Below are 26,225 nucleotides of genomic sequence, written 5' to 3' on the forward strand. Positions count from 1 at the left end.
GAACAGATAACCTGTTTCCTGTGGAGTCTGAGGAGAGGGCGTCTCCTGCGACAGGGTGGTCCAGCTGGAGTCCTCATCCTCTGAAGGTGTGTCAGGAGTCAGGTCCATTCTCAGGCCCACCTTAGGGAGCCCAGTCTCAGGTTCAGGATCAGGTAGAGCAGGAGGCGCTGGTCGGTTCCTGGTCGGGGTATTCCTCTCTGCAGCTCGGGCCTGTTTAGGAGAAGAAGGCGGGTACTGCTGCAGAAACTGGTTCTCATTGTTGGGGTGCAACTCCACCTTGATCACTCTGGGCTGGGAGCTGCGTGGAGGCTTTGCAGGGCTGCGTGGACTTCCCTGGACGGGGACACATAGCTCCTCTTTGACCTGGTTCTGGTTGTCTGGGATCCACTCTGGGCTGTTTGAGGAGGAAGAGGAGGTGGCAGAAAGAGGGGCTTCAACCACCACAGGTAGCAAGGGCTGTCTTGGAGTTGGTGTGGGATCATCGTCCTCCTCTTCCTCCTCCACCACTGGCTCCACCTCCTCCTTCTCCTCCTCGCAGCTCTGCTTGATGCTGGTCTTCTCCTCCTTCTCAATCTCCTTGTCATTGTCAGGACTGGCCTGTTCTTTCTCAGGAGAGGGCTGCTGCTTCTTCTCCTCCTTTTCCTCCTTTTTCCCCCAGCTGACATCCAGATCCCAGCCCTTTTCGTGGTAACTGAGAAAGCTCTTGGTCCGTCGTCTAAAAGGAGGCAGCTGGGAGTTGTCTAGCCAATCAGAACAGGGGTTATTGATGACATCACTGTGAATCTTGCCCTCCGTATTGGCTCTGCTCAACTCTAGCTGCTGGCTTTCGGCTCTCCTCTGCATGTTGGCCCCGTTCTTCGCCAGTTTAGGGTTGGTTGTATTAAAGAGCGAAGATGAGGAAGAGGAGGAGTAGAGGGCGGAGCTAGAGGAGGACTTGGTAGGGAGGCCCCGTCCTCTAGTCACAGGCTGGTTTTTAAAGAGGTTGTCACTAATCCCCACGGCGCTCCGCACGCTGGTCATGGCGTACCTCTGACGACTCTTTGGCAAAGTGGCCGAACTTCCTGTTTCCATTGACTCTTTGATGACATCCCGCCCAAGCAACTGGTTGTATGAGGAGCGAAGGCTGAGAGAGGTGGGAGGGGTGGCGGAGGGTCCACTGCGGTTTGCCAGGCCCACGTTAGAGGGGGAGGAGCCAGAGCGTGAGAGAGGGGTTTGTACTGACATCATGACTGACTGAAGATACTCTGCAGTGATGACGCTGATGGAAGAGACACAAAGGATTAAATGATATTATTTTTCACTCTAACAAACAAATTTCAACATAACAAACTGCGTTTACACAACCAGTTAACATTGCTTACTCAGGTGTAGTCATATTGTGCTTTAGCCACAACAGTAGCACTGTGGACTTTAACAGAAACTGGATACAAATGACAAAAAAAAAACAGAGTTATTTTAACTTCTTCTTCCTTTTGGAAAACGTGCTAGAGTGGCATCATGAACAGCTGCAGATTAGAGTCGTGCTAGGTAGTAGCTGTAGGCTGATGTTGTTTTTCATGGCAGTTTTAGACTGATAAATATTAATGTCTGTCAAAAAGCAAAATTCACCAAATTACTGGCCAAGCTGCTTCATTCGTGACTCTGTCAATTTAATGTATTCAAACAAATAAAGTCTCATTTTGACTTAATTTGTCAAATTTCCTTGTAATAAATTACAGTTATGTCTGTAAATAAAATCAATTAACATATGCATAAAGCAGAGAGAATTTGTGAAAGCAAGCTGGCCTTATTTATATTGACACAGGCACGAGAAGAGTAGATATCTTCATTGTCCTCTTAATCAAAGCTGCTAGCTGTTTAAAATTTCCCATAAGCAGCTAGCTTATTTAAAAAGTTCAGGCTGGAAAATGTAAAACAGGCCCTCAGGAGGAATTTCAATAAATAAAGGTGTGGCTTATTCAACAGACCGATGTTTTGACTTTCTCTAAATTTGATTGGATAAGTGGTCAACCAATCATTGGATCATTATATACCTACTAAATAACTGGAGTTACTATTGAAAATGCCTAAATGTATGCCTACTGAATAATCACATCTAACTAAAATGCTGATGTTTAGGGAACCTTAGACTTTTAACACCCTCATGAATCATGTTCAGAGCCCTAAGGCTGAAAGATGGTGTAAAAAAAAAAGAAATGCTATGCTAACATTGCTAACATTTTCTCTCACATTTAATCATGACAACAGTTCAGAGTTGTCTAACAAGTATAGGGCTGGGCAAATAATCGAAAGCGCAGAATTTCTTTAACCTGAAATGTGTGTGTCAAAATAAGTTTTATACTTGTTGCTGCAGAGATTTTATGTTTTACACATCATGCAAACAATCAGCTGTCTTTTTTAAAACAGTTCATCTGCTCATCCTGAATTTCACGGGGTCAAAATGATCACAGTTGGATACTTTTTCAAAGACGTTCAGCCCTAATTGAGTCTAATATTATGCTGGTTACATTGTAGAGCTTTCCCTTGGAGCCCCCTGCATGTTAAAGCTGAGCCCTCTCAAAACCCGCACCAAAAGAAAAAGTGACAAAAGTGTCAAAAATCTACATTGATTCTCATTTTTTTTACTGATTAAGCCCTAAAAAGATCGATGCATGTTTTTCTTATCAACAGACCTTTGTGTAAGTCACTTTACAACTGTTTAATATCCTTTATTTTAGTCGACATGTGCAAATCTAATTTGGCACCCTCAGAGCACACAAAGCCTTGCGCTCCCCCCTGATCTTTGGTGACACATTATTTGCTGATAGCTATTACCAATTTCAAACCAATCCATCTGTGCCTGCCGAGTTTCCCTGTATTTGAAAAGCTGTAGGAATCAGCTTTTAACATTATTTACCAAAGAAACAGTCAGGGCTCAACATTTTGTGATTTTTTGTGAGTAGAATGTTTTTTTGCTTGCTTGTGAAAAGGTTGTCTAAAAATAGTTGATAATTGGGTTAGAGTATTTTTAACGCCATTTTTTTCTGGCCTATCTGCTGCTCCTGTACTAGACTACAGAGACCCCATATAACTTATTTTTCTAACAGACAGTATAAAGTATAGGCTAATATATCTATTATTAACTTGAATCAAACACACTGGATCAGTGCTTTCCAAAGTGTGGCCCGTGGCCTCCTCATGTGCTCGCAAAGGTGGGCTGGAAGAGGTCATTTACAATAAATCTAAACAATTGGCATGAGTTAAAAAAAATAAAACTGCAAATCACTTTAAAGTGAACTGACAAAAACACAGCCAGAAGAAATAACTTACATTTAACCTTTTTTTCATTTATAATGTCTGATGTAAAGAGGTGATGTAACATTTTAACTGGTGTTAATTTAACTGGACACACTCCATTAAAAATTCTACTATGTAGCTTGTTTTCTGATTAAAACAATTTATCAATACGTTCTGAGACATTCCCTTTAAGCATTGTAATTCTCTGTTAATGAAACAAGAAATGCAGAGGTAAATACTTCAGCATGGCTGTATAAAGGCTTTGGTGGACCACAGAAGATTCCCAGGTCTTCAGTTGAGCTGTAGTAATCGAGATTAGAAAAAGCTGCACTGAAGATTTCTTTTGTCTGTGTGGACATGACATCATCAGGGATGGATGACATCATCAAGTTGAGACCGTTCTGCAGGGCTGATCTGCATTTCTGATGTTGAATATAAAGTTGATGAAAAGGCTTTCTATCTGGTCTCTTAGGGGCTTTTACTGACACACTAAGGTGTGAATATTTCACACAAAAGGTGTCACTGTGGTTGTGTAAAAATATTACACAGCATCAAAGTCATTAGGATGGACTGAATTTGCATTACACTGGGGGTGAGTCACACCCTTGATGTATTCATCCAGGACTGACATTCAGCAGCCAGATAGCGCTAACTAGCTAGTCATGTCTCTTTCATCTCTGGGTGGATCAGTCATGTGATCATGAAACAGACTCACAGAGAAATAAAAACAGTGGCAGGAAATCAACAAAGACTGTGCAGATACACCAACTGCATCTGTCACCTTTGTTTCCGAATCTCTGGGAGGAAGCTGGTGAACATAGATCCACGTTTGCATGCATAGTGTATAAATATATTCTGTCAACAGATCATAAACACACACACCTCAAACAATGCTGCAGTCATCACCAGTGCTGTTTCTCAGAAACATGGAAAATACAAGCGCAGCAGATCTGGAAGCATGACAAGATCTTGGGAAAAGGCAGAAGCAGGATTTTGGAGAAAATAAAAATCCCTGGGCAGTGCACTTTGTTCATGAGGGTCCCCTATCCAGCCCCCAACCCCCTCCCTTTCACTCCCTGGGTGGCTGTCTTGGTGTCCTTCTGTCGCTGAGCCAGACAACTACAACAACCTGTTTGTGCTGAATCTGCAGTCACACTCCCGGCCTGTGACTCAGACACCAAACACTATCAACAAGTATTCTCTATCTGCACCGTGTTTGGAGCAGCGTTATCAGGATTCTCAATTAGCAGCACCTATCGCTCTTCCTACTTGGGATGTACAATGTTGGTTTTGCTAATATCGGATATGAAGATATCTCTGAACTGATTTCAGCCTTTTATTGCTGTAAAAAACCCAAGACACTGTGCAAAGAGAGGCTGAGTCAAACGGAGCTGGGAGAGGAGAGGGGAAGTAGACAGTCATGTCATTGTTTTACATTTGAGGCATTATTCAAAATGCTCAGGGCTCACAGTAAGCCTCCTTGAATGTGTGGCACCCTAGTCAGCCACATATAACCGATGACAGTTGAGTTGTGGATATTTAAGGCGGATATATGATTTATACTAGCGCTGCACATTTTGATAATAATGTGAGATTGCGATTATACTGGACAATATGGCAATTTGCGATTGTAATTATGATTATACACAAAAGCTATGATGAGTCTACTTCAGGGGTGTCCAGACTTTTTTCACTGAGGGTCACATACAAAAATATATAAGGATGGTGGGGCCACTTTCATATGTCTCACTCTGAGGATAATACAGTTAGTAAAAACCCATCTTATGATGGTTAAGATATGCTTAGTGATTGGGTATGCTTAAATGGCTAAATGGCCCTGGTCAGCCCTGGCTACTACTAGTTCTGCCCCTACAACACCATCAGTACTGCTATTGGCCTTTGCAATCCACCAGGGCATTATAAATAAAAATAATGTTATTATTTTGGTTGCCAATATGTTTTCCATTTACAGTGCTGTCTTCATTCAGTCACAAAAAATGCGAATCAATAAATTCTTGTTTGTTTACAGAATTAACATGGTAGCCCTGCCTTGTGCTGAAACCAAGCATCAAGTTCAAATGTGGGCCATATTTCATCAAAAATTTAGAATTTGCTGCAGGCCAATCAGAAATGGCAGCATTTGGCCCCGGGCCAAAGTTTGGACACCCTGGTCTACTTTCTTAGTTATCAGGGAAAATGTAGAGAATAATGAAAGTTTTGAAGTGAGTATTTCTCAACTCAGAACATTCAAATATTAACTAGCATAGAAAACCCTGACATTTTTACAGTACTGCTTTCAAAATAACTTTAAAAAGTAAATAAATAGTGGCACTATTTCAAGCTTAAAGGTCCTTCTAAGGCCTTTCATGTAAACCTTCCAATTACTACTTACAAAAATTAACTGATATTTTTTCAACGTATTAGTGCTGACATAGGACATTTATGTATGCTTTTCTGGTGCAATATTTACTCACATCTGCATGTGCAACCGTGTGCTATGCGCATTGTGCAATACTACATTTCCCACAGTACTTTATAATCTTAGACAGTAGGGTAATGTGCAATACTACATATAATTCTATATTTCTGCGAATTAATTTTGGCTATGTGCAATTAAACGAGGACCTGATTGTTACAGGCAGCTAGCATTATGCACCTTAGCACTTGGCACTTGAGCACTACAGCACTTTAATAAACACTAGCACTTTATAATTTACTGTATAATTATTGTGGTTCCCCTACTCCTAGCCTGTTTTTATTTCAGACTGTGTGTCGTTCAGGTTGTCCACGGTTAATGTTTGTTGCTTGTCTTTTAATGTGCTCTGTGTGTTTTACTCCTATTTACTGATGTTTCTTTTTTACCCACGCCGATGAAATCGGCAGGGGGTTATGTAAAGGGTTCTGTTTCTTTGTTTGTTTGTTTATATGTGTACAAGATAACTCCAGAACAGAAAGTCGGATCTTCACCAAACTTTCAGGGAATATTGGGATAGTGACAAGGAAGAATCAATTAGATTTTGGTGATGATCCGCCCACCCGTTCGGTTTTTCTTGGACTTCGAATTTTGAACACCATAGTAATCAATGGGAGTTCCTCGGTGGTGCTGCTTAGGCGTGGGTCATTCTAGTTTGTTCTATGCGTTTTACATCAACCTGCTAATGGGACTGGGGATGGAAATTAGCCATCGGGCTATAATTCCATGTATCTACATGTAAATGTCCATTAATGCATATTGTCCCATTTAAAAAAAAAAAAAAAAATCTCAAATCTCAAAACAGTTGATATTGATACCTATTATTATTAGTGCATGTGGCTGATAACCAATATTTTGAACCAAATTTATCGTAAATAACTAACTACATGATTAACTTGAATTTTATTTTGTAATTGTACTTAATTTGACAAACATCCCCTCATCTGCATAGTTTTCCCAGAATGCCTTTAGGCATCAGACACTTCTGCACCATGAGTAAAGTTACTGACTCAGTCAGAGAAGCTCCCCTGTGTTGAGCAGCTATAATACACAATGGGGGGTGTACTGATCATGACGGAGGAGGACATTCTGGTGAAGAATGCACTCCTCAGTTAATCTTACTTAAGTTGTCCAACCTTAGGTGGTATAAATGTGCAAAGTGGCACACTTTTGAATTCAATCATTTTGACAGATTATTGGTACATAAAATTCCAATACTCATCAGCTAAATGGCGATAATCGCTCTACCCCTAAAAAAAGCAGTAGCCTTTTATGCAGTCATGTTAATGCAAAACCTTACATGGCAACTGCGCTTTCATTAATCGTGCAGCACTAATTTATACTGACAATAAATTGGCTTTAAATGTCAGCAGAAGTTTTCATATCTGCTGCTATTAAACTTTTTAGGCTAATACCTGCTAACACTAATGTCATGCCAATAATAATGTGCGTCCCTCCCTACTATATACATTTCTCAAGCTAACGTTTTTGCTAACCTTTAATTATAAGGAGGCTCTTGGGGACATGCCTTCATACGTTTTGAATATTTTCTTAAGTTCTTAACTTTTTATCTCCTTAGCAAACTATGTTTTTCTTTTTTTTTTCATAAGTTGAGAATCCTGAAAAAAATCATAAAAATTTAGGCTACTCTCTCTCATGGGAAAACCATTGTTGTTATCCAGACAAGAGATAGTCATCTCTGGTCCTCAAAACGGAGTATACTAAAGTGTATGGATGAATGTCCTCTTCAGGCTTACATAGAATTATTTAGTCAGTTGTAGGAGTAAATTTATTCCTGAACCCTATCAAAGTGAGATCATTTTAGCCAGAAGCCCAGAAACCTGGAGATATTAGCCTTCTACCAGACAACAACAAACTGTGCCTGCAGCCACCAAAGCAGAAAATCAGAGCAAATAAGATGCATGACTCAGAGGATGAATTACACATCATGATACAATCCCCGAAACTCAATATGAGTAACATGCAAACAAAATCTCAGCTCTTTGTAGTCCCTTCCTTGAAATTTCAATGAGTCAAAGACATACTGGATCATCTACAGATTACAGTGCAGCCACATCTCCATTAGTTGAACATGGTGGGCCTGAGAGAGGACGAAAGAGGGGGTGTGTTGGGAGGGGAACGACTGGTTATTAGAGGGAGAACGCGGGGAGAATGACACAGCAGTTTGCAGGACAGTGGGGGCACAGTGAACAGACAACAGTAGTAAAAGCTGTTTGTCCTCAGTGAATCTGTTGTGCTCTCAAACAGCAGAGGTCATTCATGAGATGCAGCAGCTGGTCACAAGACAGCAGCAAGTTGTATACTAATTAAATAATGCATAATTAACTGCTTTCTTTTGGGCCATTTCTGCACTTTTGATGTGTAGTATGTTGTTGCTTACACTGGAGAAACATTATTAGAGAGAATATGAAGTAATCTATGTGCTCTTCTGGAGATTTACATGGATAAAATCACAGTACCACGTTTCCTTATTATTCTAGTATGTGGTGTCAAAAGAGAATCATTATTTACTCATTTGTTTACACTGTCAGCTGACCTGAAGGTCAGCCTGAAGAGACAGAACAAACATCTTTACATCAATAAACTTTCATAATCAGATCATTTCTGGATTTATACAGAGATCTTGGCCTTTCAGATGAAGCTTTTCTTTATAAACTTCCATTCTGTAATTTCTAAGGCCTCTTTCCCCAACTCTGAGCTGCACCCACTGTCTCAGAAAGGAAATGCAACAGATGAAAGCACGAGCAAGGGAGAAAATGAACTTGAAAAAGTCGATGATGTCATGGGTGGAGTATCCTAGCCCCTCGTTTCTTACAGCCATATCAATAAAACTCCCCTCTCTAAAAGGTCTCAAACAGCGACAGACTGTCTTGAAACGTAGCACAGCACTGAGGACGCAGAGGTGGAGTTGTCTGTAATGCGGAAAGAAAGCTGTCGATATGCGAGACGCAGTAAATCTTCAGCATCCAGCCCCATCACCAGCGCCGCACTGGGAGGGGAGCGCATCCCAACGAGGGCATCTATTTACATCCACTCACCGCTTCGGTCAGCCTCCGGGCTTCTGCGCCTCCGCTCCCACGACGACACACGGGCAGAGTAAAGAGCAGGGCCCGCGTCGACAGCCGCTTTTAAGTGCCAGTCCACCCGTAGCTGCAGCCGGCCGCCCGTATACGATCACATCACATCATCTAACCCTCCCAGCCCGGCTCGGTGCTAGCTGGCGGCCAGGCTGCGCTTTCTCTCTGCGCCAGAAGATCCCGGAGCGACACGGGGCGCTGTGGAGCTGCCACCCAGTCGACCAATCAGAGACGAGGACGCAGGACGCTGGGCGCGAGGACGAGACGCAACCACAATAAATCTACCGGTGTTATTTTTCCAACTCAGGTAATGAAATCACACATCATCGGGTGTTACGTCATGCAGCAGTCTGATGTGAATAGTGTGAAGAGCTATAGCAGCCTCTGTCCTTTAAACACAGCCTGTTAATTCTCATAAATTTTGTATGAGAATTTGACCCAAACTAAATATGCTAGTCTCTCTGAAGTTACTTTCGTATAGATGATGTTTACCTCCAAATACACCCATTAGTGTAGTGGTGCCTCCAGAAGTTGGTTAACTCTTAATTCATCCCCCACGTTATAAGCAGCCCAACATGTCTTCCCTGTGTTACAAACACTTGTAAGAGCATCTTGGTTCACTTAAAATGGCTTTTAGTATTTGCACATTGTCACTTTAGCTGCTTGAGGAGCATGGTAAAGTTCACAACAAAAGCATAGAAGACTACCATAGCCACTGTCCCACATACTATAGTGTAGCATGATTTGATAATAATTCTCAATTGCGATTAAACCGGACAATTATGTGATTTTCAATTGCAATTTAAAAAAAGGTATCATTAGTCTATTAGCAGAGAATAACAACAGTTTGGTGTGCATTTCTCAGTGGAAACCTACAAATATTTATTAGCATAAAAATACAAAACTACGTTTTTACAGTACTGCTTCACACATACCCCAAGAAAGGTAAGGTACCTCTGCAATGTGCAAATGCAGTGACACTATTGGAAACCTAAAAGATGATGCATTGTGAGTGAATTATTACATATTCCAGAGCAGTGTTGGGAGTAACTACAAAATGCCGTTCTAAGATTTTTTTTTGTGTTGCATTGGCGAGGATTTTGAAGTGGGTATACACTATAGAGAAAGAAATATAAGTGGGTATGTGTGGTATACCCTACAGTACATCAGTGAATATACCTGAAAACTGTCTACTCCTCAATAAATTCTTACCACTACAATTTGTGTGCCTTTAAAGCTTTTATTCTTCCTCAGTGAACATTTACAGAGATTTCAAAGTAACGTTATGTCTATTATGTAGATTTTTGTATTATGTAGGTTTATTCTTTTTAATTTTTTTACTCAGTTTGTGCGTTAAGCAGCAGAACATCCTCCTCTTAGTGCATATTTCTCTTTGGTAGCTGTAATCAACAGGCCAAACCTTCAGAAAACAGTCATTTTTCCTCTATCCTCTGAAGATACTGAGTTAAGATGACTTATGCACTTAACTATGAAGAAACAGTATGACTGAAGGTTAATTAAGACACTAAAGTAGAGCAGTATTGGACACTTCTTGCCACATTTACCATGATCCCATCTTGGTAGGAAAAAGAAATAAGCAGCCCCCTGAGATGTCTGCCACATCTAAAAGGCACCAAGATCACATTATAACAAAAGGAGATGCAATGTAGAGTATAAAACAGAAAAGCTTAGGTTGTATTACCTTGAAATAATATGAATTTGAATCCAACAACTCTTTCAGACATAAAAATGAACAACATATTCAGTTCTACACTCACAGTCAGGCACAGGCAACATATAAAATCTACTCTAATCCACATTTCACATCATATACACATCTCTAAGGCTGTTTACACCCTGCATGAAGACCCTTCAAGAGTGATCTGATAACAAGACGTAAGCCTTAATGCTAACACCTCAATGTGTTCTGTGGATGGACTGAGATTTGATTGATTGGAGACGGTCTTGCACCCATTTATTTAACCAAATTAGCCTGGTACACTCGTGTCCTGGGCAAGACAATGCCACTCAACAGGAGGAACACCTTGCTCTGGGTGTAAATGATGATGCATTTAGTCTTTTCAAACAGGTAGGTGCTGACTGCATGTTTAGGCATGGAAGTTAGCTCTGATCTCCAGGGCTTAATGAAGATGCATTAAAAATACAAAAAGTAAATGCCCACTAATAAGTGCTATCTGCTTTCAATCAGATCACCCAGGATGGATGTTAATGCAAGTTGTAAACATCCTCTTTGACCTTTCTCCTCTCAGAACTTCACATAAACACTATCAAAATACATTCCTTAGTCTGACCCTCTCACTCAAGAGAGCACTATCCTATCCCTACAGTCCACTGGCAGGCCCCTCCCACACTGCTGTTAGTGTGAAGGTGTAGAGTCGTGGTGGAAAACGCTGTGGGGGCACAAAGACTCCCAGTGCTCCAGGAGTGAGGCAGGACAGAAGCAGCAACTGTGTGACGGGTAGAGAGGGAAGCACAACTGGCTAGAGCAGCAAGAGGCTTCTGCAGTCGATGATCTGTCACAGAGAAACATGGAGCTGAGCGGATGGAGCGCAACACCACATCTTCTGCTGCAGAGGAGAGAGACAGAGAAGTAAATTACTCATTCCCACAGATATAATCGTTGCTGTCTTGGCTCATTAGGGGCTCACCACATGAAGTGTCACCGTGAACAAATGCATCAAAATGCAATGACTAATACAAATGTGATTCTCTCCATCAGAGCATGTGTGCTTACCCTTACTCTCTGTGTCAGTAGGAGATGTCAGTATGCTCTTAGCCTGCTTGTTGCCCGCTCGAGCTGCTCGCTTGTAGTATTCCACCGCTGTCTTCAGATTTTGCTGCACCCCAAAGCCACTCTCAAAACACTGACCAAGGAGGAGCAGGGCATTGTTGTCCTGCACACATGAACAGAAGTTAGCAGATTTTTTTTCTAAAACTATATTCAAAATTTACAAAATATAAGCCCTTGTGGCTGCAGCTTAAAGCCTCGCTGAAACTTTTGGTTTTATAAGGTCTGGCACCCCCTGTGGACAAAGCGCTGCACTTTCTGCTTTCCTGTTGATGTCCTGTACATGTGATAAGTAGTGTTTAACTCCCTTTTCCTAAATTCTTTCAACAGAAAGTCATATCATATATTTATTGTTTTTTTTTTTTTGTGTGTGAATGGCATACAAAGTTTTTTTTTTCTGCATAGATGCTTATCTTCTCATCTAACACCAACCCCCAGCAGCAGATTTAGGCATCAAAAACAACTCAACAGAAATCATCAACCCTACGCTGATTTTTTTGTTTGCTGTTGTTAATCATATAAGGGCATCAGTATCAATGTCTGTGTGATTTACAGCCAGCTAAAAACTCCATGCAGGAGCTTTAATGTCCCCAGATGTAAATGAAAGGACAGAAAATTGGACATTTATTATTAAAATCAAAGGAAGTCACAATAGCTCTGAGACATTTAGCAAAGGCTCTAGATCACAATGTGATATGCAGCAAAGGGGAATATGGTCCTACATTGACACCAGAGTAACTGATTGTTTTATAAATCTAGAAACAGGGATAGATGGGGTTCTCTGTCTCCTAATGCAGAGTGACTGAGGCATTACACTGGGAGGGGAAAGAAAACCGATGAAGCTGAGGATGAACCCTCGAAGCATCTAGAAAGACACTCACCCCACTCTCTGCTGCCATCTTCAGGTACTGCACAGACTTGCTCCCGTCTCTTACAGGCTCCTGAGAGTAAACGGAGGCCAAGCAGATTTGAGCCTGAAGAGGGAGAGACACAGCAAGTTTGTTTAATTCTGAGTAAAACAAACAGCAGCTTCAGATGATAGCTGTGGATTCTTTACACATCCACAGCAGTCCAACATGGCAAACAGCAATACAGACTTTATTTGTTGTAGCACAGTTTCATGCTTTCTGAGGCTTCACAGTCCTTTTTCATTTCCAGTTTTAACATTTATTCTTTGTTGTGCATGATCATGTTTGAAAATAAAACATGGGTTTGTTAAATCCCAGATAATTACAACCAAGAAATAAGAGCTTGAAAGATTTCTCTATAAACTAATCAGTCTACAGAAATAATTAACAAAGAGCTTCCTCTTTGTGGGCACTATTTTTTTGTTTGTTTTTACATTTTAATTTGCCACTTCTTTCTTTAGAAAACTGTGAAAACTTTGGCATTTTAGAGGCTGCCTGTAGACTTTTCTATGTGAATCACAATCCAGAAATTATCAGCAGAAAACTGACAGGGATGATAGGCAAACACATACGGTAGGTGTTGATGTATTTAGAGATGTCACCAAAATGCCACAATGCTAAATACAAGGCTAAAAACGCTCTAATGAAAACATTTCAGCCAGTATCATGAAATGATACTATGTTGTTGGAAAGCTTTTTATCAGTCAGGACAAAATAAGGTATAGAGGTACTCTCTCTCATTTTCATTGATTTCAAATTAAACTGATATTTAAGATTTTTTGAGCTTTTTGCTGAAAACACGTCTTTTTGAAGGGTTATTTTTTCGGCTTTTTGCTTTTATTAGAAAGGATGGTCAAAGAGAGACAGGAATACAGCAGGAGGCAGAGAGAGTGGTGGAAGATGTGCACCAAGCAAGCACCGCAACTGGGAATCATCCCCATGACAGGGGTGTCAATGACTACAGGCGCCCTGGCTAGTCATATTTCCAACAGCTTCTTCCCTCATAGGGTCACATGCTTGCTTAAATGCTTAAACAGTTAAAAATTATATGATAAAAAGACCTTGAGTGATGCTGGTTTGATTGACATTTCTCCAAAATTTAAGACAATTAACCACTAAGGCGCTAAGCTAAGGTGCTTGTGTTTTGTTTTCAACAGCTTGTCTCCCTATTTTTCTCATTATTATTCATGTAAAGAAAACCGTGAAAAAAATATTTTTTAAATATTGCCTGTAGGCTGCTGGTTTGATTGACATTATCCCTCTATTCATGACAAAAAATAACTGGTGAGACTGGAAAAGAACAAAACTGGGCCACACTAAGTCTGTGAGCCTGAGCCCTGGGCTCATCATTCCCACAGACATTTGGATCTTTGGACAGCAGAAATCACATGTTAACTTAAAGCCAACCGAGAGACCCACCTTAGTGTTCACTCATGACAGTGCATTTCACTTCTAAGAGTAAAAACACTCAAGACTTCAGTTATTAATAATTTTTCACAGATTTACAGACTGATCTTCATATTTGAAGATATGTCAATGCATTTGTATATCTATATGAGCATTTGAAAACAGTTTTGTGAAAATAATTTCTCCATTCCTTTTCACTTAAATATCACATTTAACCATGGAAGTGTGAAAGTGAGCCAAAATGCACAGTAAAGGAAAATTAAATACAAGTGATGTCATTAGTTAAGTTCTGCTTTTCCTACAATGAATTTAAAAAAAATTTGATTACTGAATTGTGATGAATGCCTAACACCAGCAATGCCTAAGTTAATGTTATTGTTATTAATTAAAAACAAACAAAATAAAACTAAAATAGAAAACTCAGTCTACTTAACTGAAACTAAGATAAAAACAAGGCTAAAAAAACCCCAAACTCACTAAAACTACACTGTGCTTACAAAACCAGCTGAAGTAAAATAAAATTAGAGACAAAGTATCCTTAGTTTCAGTCTTTGACAAGGGGGAACTGACTAACACTTCTATGATTTGGCTCAGGCATGGTGATCTTTTTTTTTTTTTATTGTAGAAGTTAAAATGGGGTCTTAACTTAAACAATAATCTTATTTTTTTAGAACTTGGGGGCACCTGGGAAACTGACTTATGGCCTTATTCAGGACTGACATTATGTGCACCTATGAGTGAATAGTTCTTATTTTACCTTCTACAATATATCTCCAATGATAGCAACGACTTTGAGCCCTACTATTAGCATAGGTATATCCTGCTGCCCCCCCTTCCCCAGCCATTGAAGTCTGCGAGTGAAATTGCCTGATTCGATCACCAACACGTCAAACAATTATCATTTTAAAATATAAAGTGAAGAGGAGCTTATTTTAAAATATTTTTGAATATTTACTTTTTCTTGCCCTTTTGGGTCTTCCTCCTAGTATAAAATTAAGAAACACAAGAACACTAAAACCAATAAAAACTAGTTTAAAATTAAAATACATTAAAAAAAACAAAAAACAGCAGTAAAAAAAAAAAAACTAAACTTCAATTAAAAACATAAATAGACTAAATAGCAATAAAAAAAGAAAAGTTCAAAACTATTATATTTAAAGGTATTCTGATGAAAGAGGTTTTGAGCTTTTGCCATGCTTTCTACCTTGGTGAGTCCGTCTGCAGCAGCCTGTTCCAGCAACTTGATGGCCTTGTTCAGTTCCTCTAAACTCTGGTGCCCTCTGCTGGTAAGGAGCAGTTTTGCATAGCGGTACTGAGCCTGCTTGTGACCCCCTGCTGCAGCCTGCTGGTAGTAATGAAGAGCCTTAAAGAGAAAACACAAGAGAATCATTGGCAGACTGATTTCTGATACAGGAGAAGGATTTGCAGTCTTACAGGAGGTTCTGCCTGAATCCTCACCTTCTCTTTGTCCTTGGCGACTCCTCTTCCTTTCTCATAACACACACCTGTGTTGAACTGGGCCTTGTTGTAACCGTGTCGAGCAGCAGCCAAAAAACATATGAAAGCTTGTTCGTAGTTGCCACTTTTGGCGCTCTCTAGACCTGCCACCAAGGAAGAGATGAAGACAGTAAATACTCATCTTTCACATTCTTTTATAAGTAAAAAGGGAGAACATACAACATGCACTCTTCATTCATTATTACCCATGATGTTTAGGATGACAGGAATACTGGTGTCTCCTACATGTCTGAAGTTCAGTGCTGCTCCTGTCAGCTTCTCCTCATCAGACAACACTGCCTGGAAATACACAGAAGGATTAAAAAAACAGTAAAGATCAGATGACAAGTCTGCTTGCTTTTTAAAACACTGTAAAAATGTGTGTGTGTGTGTGTGTGTGTGGGGTGGGGGGGGTGGGGTCACCTTGTCGTTTGCATCTCGTGTCTCGGTGTCATTTTGCCTGGCATTATTCTGCAGAGGACAGGGTTCTTCTGTGGGTAAGGACAGAAACACAGGGGGCATCAAAAACAAAACATTTCCAATAATTTAAAAAAAAGTTAGATATTTTAACATTTTAATTATAACAAGCTTAGAGAACATAGCAAACCTGGTGTAAGAGATTCCTGGTTTAAGAGCACCCTCTGTTGGTCAGAGCTGGAACAGTCAGCAGTCAGATGCTCCTGCTCACTGCTGCTGTAAACACTCGCATCTCCTGAACTACTGCTGTTTTGAGTTGCAGACTGATCCTGAATCTGTCTCTCTGGCAGGCATGAGACTCTCCTTCCTCTGGGCAGGACATCCCGCCTAGACACTAGAGAAACCAAGCAGATGCAAAACACAAATCATCAGGGTTCTGATCATACAAGCTGTAAAATAGCAAAGGCTGAGATGGCATTATGATTTGATATAACTATGATTAACATGTAGTGGGACTATGGTTCCTTCAAACCAAGGCAAACAGAACTCACAGGTCTCCATAAGGATGCGGTAGCCACACTTGTGCAGGCTGGAGGGTGCTGTTAAGGACCCAGGGCTTGGACTCAGCTCAGTGCCCGAGGAAAACTTAGAGTGGATCCTCCTGCAGATCTGCATGAAGAGAACCGCTGCAGCTCCCTGAGGAAACATTTGAGACATTAGTTCCACTGTTACTGCTGGAGTAATCAGACAGCATGTTTAAGTGCATTTGAGTGTTTAATGTGATGGCTGTAAATTCTGAGTGAAATCTGTCTTGATAAAAAACCTTTAGACTGCGTTGAGAGTTGAAAGGTTTAGAATTCTATCATAAATGCAATAATTCTTTGTGCATAGTAAGTACAAAAAGATCCGTGTTTTCAAAGGCTTGAGATAATGCCATAAAGTCATTGTCTAAAGCCCAAAGACATGCCATTTACTGTTTCAAATGTGTTGAGATATCAGGAAATATCACATTTAAGAGTCACTTTAAAGTCACTCATGCTGAACAGAAAAAAAACAGTTGTCTACTAGTGGATAACTAATCAAAACTGTTGCACCCAAAGCTTGATGGTCCTCCATGACAAACTGTTGGTAACTCCTCCTAACTCTGTAAAGCTTCTGGTACTGAGATGTTTTTCAGAGCTTTTCTCTTGTAATAAGTCGGCTGAAGCTCTGATTTTCATATTTTTGGATTATTGAGCAAAATGCTTTGAATTCATGCTCTAATTTAAAGACTTAGTAGCAGTTTAGATGCCACTTTACATTTCTGTCACCCTCATCTTTGATGTCTCTAGTGAATAATCATTTATTCCCCCCACCTTTAGTCAAAACCTTCTATATCTAATGGCAGAATCAAGGCATCTAAGATTTTAGACACATCTGCTAGGACAGCACTTTGGTACGTTATCAGATTAATCTTGAAATTTTAATCTACTTACATCCCATGTATTCTCTATTTTCAAATTAGACATAGTGAATCCTCCCTTTTCCCATGTTACCCTACCCTCCCCACTATTAAAATATGGGATGACTTTCTGACCAATCTTATCAGAAATCACTGATATCTAAAATTTGTGACAAACTCAAGAGTCTTGAAGATAATCTGTTTGTCAAAACTAAAACTGCTTGGGAGCTGAGTTCGGGGTGAATGTGACTGATAAATGGTGGGGTAAAGCTGCACATAGTAAATGTTCAATTACACCTTTTGCCAGGCTGCAGATAGTCCAATTTAAGGTAATAAACAGGGTTCTGAAACATCTTGCTGTCTTTAAACATGGGATATATGAAAAGAACATTATTGTAAGACAACAAAACAACCCTTTGCACAGTCTTAAACTTGTAATGACCGACCTAATGTCCTGACTTAATCTTACAGCCTGATTATAACCAAGGGCTTCCTAGGACATATGAAAAACAAACAGGAGAACAAAATAGAAGCTCATAAAAGTTAATTGGTTATCTTGCATCTCAGTTGAGGTTTAGTTGCAGTGAAATCTGCCTCTGAAGACCTGAATGCAGTGGAGACTCTAACCAGCCTTAAAATAATAAAAAAAAACAAACTTGTTTTCTGTTTATGAACAAGACAGCATCCCATTATTTTCTTAAAGCTTAAACATTACCATTAATCAAACAGCTTAAAACTTGAATACTAAAAGCCTCCATCATTATGCTAAATCTCATTACCTTACTGTACTCTTTTAAATAAAGTGGCGGGTACAAAAAAAAAAAGGTAAGTGGCTGGTACATTTTTAATCCATCAGCCAGAACTGGCTATCTAGTAGGGGTGGGAATCACTAGTGGCTCCACGATATGATATTATCACGATACTTGGGACACAATTCGATATTATTGCAGTTTTAAACATTTTGCAAAACAGTGAGTATTGCAATACCATATATTGAGATATACTGCAATCTGTACTATTCAACAGTTCAGCTGATTTAGCATTAGTCTTGCCATCATGTTTGTCATATTCTCGCAGTATTTTGTTTTCATGTAGCACTTCTTGCAAACCTCATGTGTCATATCCATCTCATTCATGCCCTGCTTGCATTCCTAATGTCCTTCCCCTGGTGCTCCCAGTTTGTTGTTCTAACTTTCTTGCTCAATGACCATCACCTCTCCCGATCTCAAAGGACGAACAATTGTCCAGGCAACTGATTTTATTTTTCCAGTATCATAGACTTCAGTTCATATTAGCAAAAAATTTGAAAAAATCAATACTTGGTGGACGAGATGATACGATTGATCACCAGACAAAATATCGCAATACCATGCTGTATCGATTTTTTCTCCCACCCCTACTATCTAGCTCTGGTACTGAGGTGAACTGGGGTGGGGCCTGTGCGGTCCTATTTGCTCTCTTTTTTTGTCTGGGGATTGTTATCATGATTATTTTCAGCATGGTCTAATTAGTCTTAACTGTTTCAACCCAAAGATTTAAGGTTAACCTGTGGATTTTTGAGAGAGGTAAGTGAAGCCAGTCCTCCAGAAGCTGCTTCTCTACTAAAGCAATATTAAAACACCGTCCCCTCACCCAGAGTGGGAGAGAGGCTTACCAAGGCTGTTCCTGGCTACCACCAAATAGTAGCAGGGCAAAGAGTTTATTATTTTCTCTACTACACTTATTCTCTTGTGGAGTGTTTCTTACTTTCTTGAGTAGTAGGAGGGCTTCTCGAGGGAAAACAAGTGGAACTTCAGGCAGTTTTCCTCTCTCCTGTTTAATCTGTGACTAAGATTAATGTAAGCAGCTCCTATGTTACAGGAAGACCGCTCCCTTTTTAATGCCCATAGCATATGGTATATCGATCTAACAACTATCTCACTAGATTCAGCTGTGCTAAACAGAAAACAGGATATGAACCAGATGCTTGTGCAGGAAAAAAGGCCAAAGGTGTAAGGCCTAGGAGAGCAGTTTTCAACTTCAACATAGTGATTAACTGATGAAGTCCAAAAAGCCAAACTGGACATGCTGTAAAAATAAGAAACTACTCCAAAAAAGGAACATACCCATCCCACAGCATCCAGAGCTGTGTAACGAGGAATCCCGGCATAACCAAACTGAAAGGTCCTCTGTTTCTTCCTCCCCTCTCCATCCTCTTCTCTCTGAGAGCTGAAGACAGAAAAACAGCTTTAAATAAAATAAAATAAAACAATTACATGCCTGTTTCTACTAAGAGTCTCTTTGATTAAAGCTTCATAGACATATACAGTATTTTTAAAGCTATTAACTTTTGTTTCTCTTTCCTCGACAGACTGAAGCTGGATGATGAAACCAGCTGAAAGGGAAGCACAGAGTGTGTGCCTCAAGCACAGATTGGGTTCAAAGATGGAAAAAGAGAAAAAACAAGAGAGAATCTGAGGTTTGACCTTTAAACAGGGGCTCTTTCTTCATCAAATATTGGTCAGTGCTCTGAGGGACGATAACCATACATTAAATTGAGATGCTCAGCACTTTTCTCTTTGTTCATTTCTGTCTGAGCTTCAGTCATCAGAGTAGGACAAAGAAAGAGGGAGGAGTTGTGGAGGGTACCTGCTGTCAGAGGAGTGCCGGGACGTTGAGAGGAGAGTCGAACTGTTGATGACCTCGTCCTCCACATGGTGGCTCTGTGTTAGCCGCAGGGGGACGCTGCCATGGCAACGATGCAGGACTGAGGAGCACAGGGAGGCAAAAGAAAAAATAGAAATAGCAGAATTTATGCATCGGAGATCAGCGTTTGATAGATGCTAGAGAGAGAGAAAGTCGAGTATCATATACACATCATACACTAATTATGCTTCTTAGTTCTTGTAGATTTTAGATGGAGAACTGCTACATTAAGGCTAAAACACAAATATTTTTATGTACCTCTGCACCGAAGTCAAGTTTTGGTACAGTTTCAGTATGGTAAGTAAAGCAAAACCAAACACAGAATTTATTTTTCTCAAACTGGAACTTGGAAACTTCCCTTGAACACATTGTCTAAATTGAAGCATTGCCAGTTTAAGCTCTCAGTCCTACTATGTTTTTTCTTTTTACATTTTAAAAAAATAAACTAAAGTAAATGGGCTAAATATATATATTTAAAATTAGGAATAATGCTGAAACCTCCTTCCGAAAAGTCTTTAATGAATAAAAATACTAAAACACATTTTTCAAATACAAGGTTATCTATTTTCATTGATATATTGACATATTGATACCCTTTCCTCTAGGTTGCAAATGTGTGAGTTTTGCTCCGCATGTATTACTCCAGTATATGTCTGTACTGAGAGGCCTTGGAGTATGAATTCGTGCACCTTTACATCCCTAATTTCAAGAGGTTTTTTTAGTGAGAAATATTAAACAGACAAATTTCACATTGTTGCAGCTATATGTGTCTAGAATAATTTTGCATCAATTAAAAAACAATTCATATATAGAAGAAATCAGTAATATTTACTGAAAGAAACTTGGTATTTTTTTAAATAACACATTACTTTAACCACTTCATATTTAATGAATTCAGATTATGTTTAAGGAAGCACTGCACAATTCATCTAATCGCAATTGCAAAGTCAAACTGTTAAATTAAAAAATCACATAAAAGGCAATTATTTCGGTATTTACGAAAACTTAGCCTAAATGGTTTACAAAAATGCTCACAATAGTGTTACTCTTGTACATTGTAAAAGTTTTTTTTTTAAAGAAAAGATTTTATTTTTTGAAAATATTAACTTATTTTGACAGTACTGTAAAAATGTTATGTTTTGTATTTTAATGCTATTTAATATTCGTATATTTTGAGTTGAGAAATACAGACTTCAGACTTTCAGCATTTTTCAATATTTTCTTTGACAACCAAGCAAGTCGACTCATGATACCATTATATAATTATCATACATATCATTATCGTTTTGTAGCCAATCGCAAATAGCATTATTGTCCAATATAATCACACATTATCACCAAATCCTGCAGCACTATTTTAAAGAAAAACACAGTAAATCCTAGGGACTTATGAGTACTGCAGGAGGGCATCAATCAAGAATCTGTTTGGACAAATGATTAAATTAACACTAACAACAGGCCTACAGAACAACTATTATGACCACTTGCAAAGCACAAAACTGAGCAAGCATAAAACTGCAACTCAAGTATTGTGATCTCATTTATTTACAGTGTAAATCTCGTAACAAACAGACCTACTGTCCGGGTTTACTAAAGACGAAGGCTTAGTTCTGCACCACAGCAGTGACTTTGTGGGTTTCCAATTACGTTCACACCCAAAGACATCTGAGAGACCAGAAAAACGGAGAGACGAGTTTTGTAAATCAGTGTTTAATTGCCCTACCACCAAACTACAGAGGAATATGTTGCATTATTAAAACATTAAAGCAATGACTAGTTGGAAGGAATGGCAAACAAATAGACTAACATTAAAATGGCGTACAGTAGATTATTTTATACACCCAGAATAGCATGTGTGCAAGTGTTTCACGCAAGTCAGGTTGTGTGCTTGTGCAAGCGTGCTTTTTGTATACCATGGATGGAAACGTCTTAACAGGAGCAACCTTACCGGCAGGGACCACAATAAACCGGTTTACGATGGCAGCACAGACTGCGTTATATAACGTGAAGATAAATATTTTTCCCATGACTTAGCTTGAATATGCAAAACACTATGCAGCGTGTCCTGTCACTGAACTCGACACCTGTTAATCCTTAACCTCTGTGAAAAAAAGCACTGTCGGGGACAGTCTCCAGTTCTAGTGACATTAGCCTCACCTCTCCCGACGAAACCGTGAACTCTCCACATGATGACGCTTCTTCTTCACAGGAGATTTAACGGAACGGTTGTCTCCGAAAAGGCATGTTCAGCTTCTTCACGAGGTCTTCAGGCCCCATGAACAACAGCCGAGTCCGTTTTTCTCTTTGAGGTTTGGCTTGTGGTAAATAGAGACTGTCACGAGTTGTGTCGGCAAAACACCAGACCGGAAGTGTTTTAAGTGATGCAACTAAGGAAGTTTGAGGAGGGCCGCAAACGCTTGGCAGCGCCCCCGTGTGGTTTTATTCAGAATAACAAGCAGACGGAGGAACTGCAGGGATGAGATGGCTGCAATGTGTTCGTGATTTCAGTTTGTAAACAGGTAAATTAAATTAAATTACCAAAATATCAAAATACAAAATAATAAAAACACATAAATAACATTAGATATCAATATGAAAATAAATTTTAAAGCCGTGATTATACAAAATAAAAAACAATAAAAAACTAAAATAACATAACATAGATCAAATAAATGATAAAAATGATAATTAATAAAGGAAAAATAATATGAGTCATGGTAATTCAATCTTTTGAAATTTAACGTTGCTGCCAGGCCAACAACCTATCATATTTTATTACAACATGCATTTTATATAAAAAGCATATTAACATATAAATTGATGGGCGTAGATTTAATTTTGAACAATTTAGTTTTAGATTTAATTTAGACACAGTTATATCCATTACCTTGGCCTGGGACATGGGGGTTGGGGGTGGGTTGGCATTAAAATATGTTTGTAATTTAATTAATTTCATAGTTTTTATGTGCAGTGAAGATTATGCATGAATTATAAATTTGTGGAACCTTTTATCTAGGTCATACAAAAATATGTGAATAAATTTTGTCTGCCCACAGGGCCGGGCCCCTGAAAAACATGCATGCATGTGTGTTGTATCTGAAGTATAAGTGCTAATGTCCTGGCTAACAGTCACTTGATTTTTGAGCTGAAATTGTATCAAACTATTACTTGGTTGTTCACATTATTCATTCATGGTGCTACTTTTTAACCCCTTTCCACACATTTTGCAAAATCCTTTCTTGCCACATTTTTTCTTCTTTAAATCCATTTTGCCACTGCTTTGCCACGTTTAGCCACAATTCAGCCACTGTTTTGCTCCTTTATGTCCATTTTCGCCTCTGTTTTGCAGCAATTAAACAGTTTTGCTGTTGATCACTCTTTTTGCCACTTCATGCCTATTAATGCCACTCTTTTTCAATGTTTTGCCACCAAGTTTTGTGACTTCTTTTTCACACTTTTATCTCCAGATTGCTTTTTTTTTTTAGTGTCTTTTTTTTTTTTAACCATTTTTCCCCTATTTCTATTTTTCCCTTAAATCCAATTTTTTACCATTTGTCCACACACTTTCTGCTTTGCACCTATTTTGCCACTGTAATAAGAGTGGTTATTATTAAGGATAAACATAAACATAAAATATGCTTATCACAGCTTCACTTTACAATACACCATATTTTTCATGACCTCCACTGAGCCCCCCCCCCCCCTTACAGGCAGTCTTGTGTCATGTCTAGTGGGACATGACAGTGGAGTGAAGCACCAGCCAACATAAAAAAAAATTTGTTGTGAGAATGAAATGACGCTTTACATTGCAGGAAGGAGATGCATTTAATACTAGTACCATAAGCATGAGTGTCAAAAAGTCCAAATAAAAGAAAGCATCTACGATACAACAGATCACATATCACAATTAAAAGTTTTAGACACTGCAACACATGAATACTTTTAGGGTTATTGAATTTCTTCTTTCTTAAATCAATCCTTTTTAAAAATTAAGATCACAGAGGGAAGAAATGTTGTTTAAAATGCTAGTATCTCATAAAAAAGGCACAAAAACCAGCAGGATTTATTATGAGGTTTCTAATCCAAAATTAACCACAGTTCTTTTTCCCAGTGAATCCTTCGTTTTGATTCTGCAGCACGTTCTTTAAAATACATGAATTCTCTAAGAGCAGAGGATATTTGTAACATTTAGTTCAGGTTTCTAATTCATGTGTAAATGTCAAATGATTGGTGTTGTAAGATGAATATAACCAAAAAAGTGAAGAAAGTTTCTCTCCGTCCATCAGGATGCACAAAGCGCTCAGTCCTGGATTCAGGAGTTGATTTAGTAAAGTCCAGAGCTCATCAGTCACTCTGCAGGATGGTCTGGCTTTTGTTTCCTCAGCCTGCAGATCAAAGAGTGACGCATGCACCGGCTCTTACTGGAAACACACACTCCTCCTGTCAGACAGGGGGCTTCACGAGGGGCTGCAGGGAGGAGATCTGTTGTTTTGTATTCTGATTTAACTTGGAATTATTCACTCTTTGACCAGTTTCCATGGTGACACAATCATCATGTCTTTCACTTACAATCCTCGCTGGGCAAATAAGCCTCGCCTGCAGTGGTTTCTAATGTTAGTAAGATCTGTGCACTGCCAAATAATGTTCGCTGATTCGCCGGGGGCCAAATTAGTTAGGCCAATATGGAAAACACAGCGCTGAGCTGGAAACAGAGTCCCTTAGGATCTGACTAATTGAGCAGTTTGTTTTTGCCCATGTTTCAGTCTGTGATCAGGCACTAAAGTTTGAGAAATTTAAATCAGGAATGGGGATTTAATAAGTGCTCAGCAATATTTGAAAACTCATTTACACTTTTTTGGTAACTTTTAAATAATTTCTCCCAATGCCCCTAGAGTTTCTGCTTCCTGTCTGATTTTTTAAAAACATGGACAGATGGTGCAGACAGTTTGTCTAGTGTTATCCTTACCTTTTAAAATATTTATAATTAGCATTAAAAGTGTCTGTGAGGAGGATATGATGGATATGAAACATGCTGAAGTGAATACTAATGTCTCTGTATGATCAGCAGAAGCCAGAAAGATCAGGCCAAGACTGATCATTTCAAGATTGTTATTATAAATGCCAAGAATTACTGCCACAGTTAAAAATGGTTTTATTTGTATATGTTATCTATTAACATTTAAACCTTTAAAAAGGCCAATATGTGAATGTAAAGGACTTGTTGCTCCTGAAACATTTGCCTTAATACCTTGCAGTCACTTCAGTGAATTGTCAAGGTGGCCCTTGGACTGATCATGGACTGTTTATCAGTAAGGACATAAAGTCTCCTTCCATTGTTCCATTGTGCAAATGAGAACTGAAAGTGAAGCCATCCCGCCCCCAAGGGTGCAGACGTATTCCACTATTCTCATAATTTGTAGCCAAGCCACGTGGAGGCTGGAGCTGGTGGTTTCAAGACAGTCTGGCTGCAGACAACAGATCTCAGATGCTTCCCCCCTGCAGACCTCTCTGGAGAGATTCTGCATCTGTCGGGATGAAAATACACTCTACAACTTGCAAAATAAAATTGGATTAAACTTTTGGTAAGGGTCAGAGTAAGGGTTAAGGTGAGGGTGAGGATACAAAAAGTTAAAAGTAAAAAATATATATTTTCAAATTCTAATTATAGTCTGCTTACAGGAAAAGAGCTTGTCCTCCACGAATAAAACTCTAACGTCACAAACATAACTAAGGCCAAAGATAACAAAGCTACATTAGCTATGTAGATTATGTATCTTAATCTAAATCCAATGCAGCTACATTAGCCACTTAGCTATATATCTAAATCTAAAGCAAAGGAAGCTATGATAGCTGCATAAGCTTTGAAGTAATGCAGCTACAAAACTAAAGTAGCTAAAGCTAAAGAAAACAAAGCTACATTAGTTATGTTAGATTGTGCTACATTTGCTAAAGCTAGACCCATCTTAGAGGGAGTTGTGAAAACACTGGCTCATTTTAGTTACAACAGCTAACATAGCTACATTGGCTTACTAAGTAGCTAGCAAAGCTATGTTAGCTTTAGCAAATGTCAGTGCAACTTAAGCAGGCCACCATTCACAAAACTACTTCTAAAACTAGTCTATACATAATTTAATCCCAGATTAGACAGCAGACCTTATTCTGTTTTATTTATGAAATGTGTCTTGCTCTGTAATGTTTGCAATGTGTTTTTTCA

At 39.2% G+C, this 26,225-nt stretch overlaps 2 protein-coding genes across 5 annotated transcripts in view; both read right to left on the bottom strand.

The window, feature by feature from the left end:
* Window positions 1-8,995, bottom strand: part of LOC121516555 (amyloid-beta A4 precursor protein-binding family B member 2-like) — a 78,027-nt gene extending 69,032 nt beyond the window's left edge. For all 3 annotated transcript variants that reach the window (XM_041797902.1, XM_041797903.1, XM_041797901.1), the window contains exons 1-2: window positions 8,809-8,995; window positions 12-1,258 (exon numbers count right to left, since the gene is read on the bottom strand). In XM_041797902.1, coding sequence (XP_041653836.1) covers window positions 12-1,227 — 1,216 coding nt within the window. In that variant the 5' untranslated portion in view covers window positions 1,228-1,258; window positions 8,809-8,995. The remainder of the gene's footprint in view (window positions 1-11; window positions 1,259-8,808) is intronic.
* Window positions 8,996-10,521: 1,526 nt separating this feature from the next.
* On the bottom strand, window positions 10,522-22,375 carry dele1 (DAP3 binding cell death enhancer 1). 2 transcript variants are annotated; one of them, XM_041798136.1, is made up of 12 exons: window positions 22,169-22,375; window positions 19,955-20,072; window positions 19,432-19,534; window positions 16,437-16,581; window positions 16,076-16,279; window positions 15,892-15,959; window positions 15,675-15,768; window positions 15,430-15,572; window positions 15,176-15,334; window positions 12,538-12,630; window positions 11,603-11,762; window positions 10,522-11,435 (listed from the first exon to the last, which is right to left on the bottom strand). In XM_041798136.1, the coding sequence occupies exons 1-12, from the start codon at window positions 22,197-22,199 to the stop codon at window positions 11,179-11,181; spliced, it is 1,575 nt and encodes a 524-aa protein (XP_041654070.1). In that variant the 5' UTR covers window positions 22,200-22,375; the 3' UTR covers window positions 10,522-11,178. The 2 variants fall into 2 exon arrangements, with proteins under 2 accessions (XP_041654070.1, XP_041654069.1); XM_041798135.1 differs by having other exon boundaries at window positions 19,955-20,090.
* Between the last annotated feature and the right edge of the window lie 3,850 nt (window positions 22,376-26,225).

This window comes from Cheilinus undulatus, linkage group 10 (assembly GCF_018320785.1).
Source record: "Cheilinus undulatus linkage group 10, ASM1832078v1, whole genome shotgun sequence".
Taxonomy (NCBI): Eukaryota; Metazoa; Chordata; class Actinopteri; order Labriformes; family Labridae; genus Cheilinus; species Cheilinus undulatus.

Excerpts from the sequence above, each read along its gene's own strand:
- dele1 (XM_041798135.1), bottom strand. The coding sequence starts at position 22,199 with ATGTGGAGAGTTCACGGTTTCGTCGGGAGAG. Across the intron at positions 20,091-22,168 it reads TCACGGTTTCGTCGGGAGAG|CCTCCCTGTGCTCCTCAGTC; the intron begins GTGAGGCTAATG and ends TTTTTTCTTTTG. Across the intron at positions 11,436-11,602 it reads TACTGACACAGAGAGTAAGG|CAGAAGATGTGGTGTTGCGC; the intron begins GTAAGCACACAT and ends TCTCCTCTGCAG.